The sequence below is a fragment of the Apis dorsata genome, unplaced genomic scaffold, assembly GCF_000469605.1.
Source record: "Apis dorsata unplaced genomic scaffold, Apis dorsata 1.3 scaffold_51, whole genome shotgun sequence".
Classification (NCBI taxonomy): domain Eukaryota; kingdom Metazoa; phylum Arthropoda; class Insecta; order Hymenoptera; family Apidae; genus Apis; species Apis dorsata.
In genome coordinates, this window is record NW_006263352.1 from 51,121 (window position 1) to 54,825 (window position 3,705).

The 3,705-nt window shown below is 43.8% G+C and overlaps 1 protein-coding gene across 1 annotated transcript in view; it reads right to left on the reverse strand.

The window, feature by feature from the left end:
- The window catches only part of LOC102674155 (calcium-dependent secretion activator), a 7,747-nt gene that overhangs the window by 3,153 nt on the left and 889 nt on the right, over positions 1–3,705 (reverse strand). Inside the window, exons 3-9 of the mRNA XM_006608949.2 lie at positions 3,157–3,648; positions 2,658–3,064; positions 1,883–2,347; positions 1,382–1,741; positions 982–1,221; positions 581–881; positions 2–120 (exon numbers count right to left, since the gene is read on the reverse strand). Coding sequence (XP_006609012.1) covers positions 2–120; positions 581–881; positions 982–1,221; positions 1,382–1,741; positions 1,883–2,347; positions 2,658–3,064; positions 3,157–3,648 — 2,384 coding nt within the window. The remainder of the gene's footprint in view (position 1; positions 121–580; positions 882–981; positions 1,222–1,381; positions 1,742–1,882; positions 2,348–2,657; positions 3,065–3,156; positions 3,649–3,705) is intronic.

Below are 3,705 nucleotides of genomic sequence, written 5' to 3' on the forward strand. Positions count from 1 at the left end.
TGGAAAACTGTCCCAAGTATCCCGTGGTTGTTCGGCGAGCACTTTGTCCATATCGTCGGCAAACAAAGACCAGAAGATCTCGGCGTGCTCCACCATAAGATCGCTAAACCAGGCGAACGCCTGCGGTACAGTGTAGTAGGAGCGACTCGTGAAAATATTGGACGTCACACATATGTACGTATACGAGAGGGTATTGGTCAAGGGGCGATGGAATCGTCACCCTGAATCGAAGAATCCTCGAGTAACGGTAAATACGATCAAGTTAAATCGTATACAATCTGATCTTTAAACATAATCTTGCAAATTTAAACGAAAATTAACACGTATACGGGATACACGTTAACCAAAACGAAAGTATATAAGAAATAGAAAAATAAAATTTGAAACGTGCACACGTTGTAAATATTCCGTATATCTTTTCAAATCATATCGATCGATTCGATTTAGTAAGTAAAAATGATAAAAATGGACGCGAGACGTGATCGTGATTACCGTTTATCCTTTCTTATTCTAACGTGCGATCTTACTTCTCGAGGATCCAAGAGAAGATGATACTCAGTTGTAGAAACCCAACTAATACCTTCGAATAGTGCTCCCCGTTTTGTTGAAGCAGATCGACGCACATGTCGGCAAGGTGTATGAGATCCTCGAGTTTCTTGCTAGGCGGGACGCAAACCTCACCGCTGAAATCGTCTTCGATTTTCGCTTCGGCAGAGAGCTTCGTATAATTGACGAGAGCGGCCTTCTCGAGACAATTCTTGATCAATGTCTTCACTTCCTCTTGAGGCACAGGACTGACGCCATCCTTCATCATCACTCGTTCCAACAGGGACAAGGTAGCCTTCAACGCGCCATCCGGCCGACCGAAGGGAAAACTGTATCTGTGTTTTTACGAGATTAATTAACGAAATTAATAAAAGTTAATAGAAAGAAAATGAATCGTTGTTATCTTATAATATACGACGACACGTTCGTTTATACCTGAAATTGGTAATTTGTTCTTCGAGAATTTGCCTGAGTCTCTCTTTGATGTCTTGAAACTTTTCCTTCTCCTCGTGAGTGATGGAACCGACTCGATCCGTGCGATTCCCGTAAACGTGAGTGGCGCAAAACGCGAAACTAAAGTGAATCAAGGTTGGATCGATCATTAAACCGCGATCGATTCTATCGAGTAAATCGTTCAAGTAGCATAAATGTCGAAAACATCCTCGAACTCCGTATCTGTGAAAAAAAACGAAATGGAACGATATTTTTTCTTTTTTTTTCATATATATATAAGCACATATGTAAAAAAACATGTTGGATTATATATATATATAAGCACATATGTAAAAAAATATGTTGGATTATTTTGTCGTGTAATCGTGTGAAATCGTTTTACCTCGCGCAGTACTCGTCCAGAACGAATACTTGACCGGGTGAAAACCAACCGAGAGAACAGTACGGATCGTTCAATCGATAATCCAGAACCAAATTTTGCAAAAATTTGAAGAGGAAGTGATGATCGAACTTGCAAGGATCCGCGCTAATGTAATCCTCCATTCCATGCTTTTTCGCTCGATCGGCGTCTCCCTGTATCTTACTGATGGTGGAATTTTTGTCCGCCACGGATACAGGCGGGGTCGGTTTGTGGGATTGACCGGTCGCTCTGTACATGACCATTACCCAAGTTTGACACTCGTTCTCGTCATCCGCGGCAAATACTATATTGTCCCCTTCGCGAACAGCGTTAAAATAAAATCTGTAAAAAGAATTGTATCGTATCGCGTCATAATGATTTTCGATCAAATACAATTAGATACGAATGCTAAATATTAAATAATTCGATCGATCGAGTTTGATAATAACTCGTTACGATAGTGTAGACAACACGATTGCGTACCTTCCCTCATCTAAATCCATGCCGACCATCAGATTGGCCGAAAGGGGTTCGATATAATCAACCGTATAACCGTCGAGTTGCATCATCTCCGATGGCTCGCTCCTTCTCTCTTTATACGAGCACATTGCGAACGTGTATTGGGAGACTTGGACCAACACGTGGTATCGTTTCTTCCATTTCTTCCACACGGATTTGCCCATCGCGTAAAGATAGCCACAATGTTTCATGTTGAACGGTTTATCCATTCGGCAACCAACTTTGATGAGAAGTTCCTGATCGGGACAATTTTTCGGGACAGACATTCGATACCATTCCGGGTGTTTACAGGAGAACGGTGTAGGTCGTAGATTCACTTTGCCCAGTTCTTTGTCCTCGAGTGCGAGCATCGCCGAATTCTCGGTATAGAGTCGAACCTTGACCAGCGGTAGAGGTTGCATGGTGGTAAAATCGCCTTGAGTGTCCCACCTGCAAATCGACGCGGCGAAAGAGAGAAAAAGAAAGAGAGAGAGAGAAAGAGGAGAGAAAAAGGAGGGGGGTGGGAGAAGGAGAGAAATGGAAAGAAGAGAGAGAAAAGAGCGAGACGAAAGCGAAACGAGCGAACGAGTGGCGAAGGATGACATAAAAAACGACATAAAAACAAACAGAGTTTTTTGTCGATTTAAAACGATTCCGCTCGGACGTTATTTTCGCTTCGAATACGACGCGAAAATATACTATTTTCGGTTCGTTTTTCGAATGTATGGTTTCGAGGATAGATACATTCGTTACTACTCACATAGGTTTCGAGGCTTCGGCGTGATCGGTTTGCAGCTTTTTACCACGATCGACTTCCATCGTGCAATAGACGATCTTGTTGGGTGGTAAACTCTTCAAACCCCTGACCTCTACAACCACGACAGCCAATTGGAAGGTGAGGCCTACGTCCATTTTGGTTAGCTGTGGTTCCGAGTCAGCGGAGTCGCTCTCCAATTTAACGAGGGAACCCTGACCGCGGCAGCGGGAGCGCTCACGACGGTGATTGCAGCGCTTCAGCTTCTGCAGCCCGTATTTGCTGTCTGTCGAACCTTTCGAGACTGGCAATGACTCTAAATTAGCCATCAACAGGTTGATAGACGACTTTAGTTCCTCGATGTAGAGCGACTCCATTTCTTTTACGAGAAACTTGGGCATAAGCTTGCGATTCTATGGAAACACGTAGGTATGTTTGAATTTGAAAATGTAATGAAAGAGTGAAAGAGAGGAGGGGGAAAGAGGGGAGGAAAAATTTGAACTACCTTTTCCATCTCGTTGACCTTTTGGAGGCGACCATCCAGCTCCCTCCTGATGGCGGCAGCCTGTTCGTCGGCTGAATCCAACAGGAGGGCGTTGAACAGAAGCTGATGTTCGAACTTCTTGATGCCAAGAATTTGCTGAAACATGTCGTACAGCTGCTCCTTCGGCAGAATCATCTCCGAGATCAAAGACTGTTGTTGCATCCTGGAGGGCCTCTTGGTCTCCTCGTCCCCCGTACCTTTCATGATACAATCGAATTTGGCCAACCAGGACGTAAGTACAGTCTCTTTGCTCAATCCATCGATTTCCGGGAAGCGTAGAACACGAATCTTTATGTTCTCCTTGAACACCTCACGGAAGTCGAGTTGCGAGCAAGCACCGCTTTGAACCATTTGCATCACACGATCCGACGTTAGAAACACATCGTAGTAATTCTGTATCGCATTTCGAAACGCTTCATCCGCCATTATTTGCGTTTCTCCCTTTAGGAAACTCTGTAAATTATAATGAAATTTAATTAATCTCTCTCTCTCTCTCTCTCTCTCTCTCTC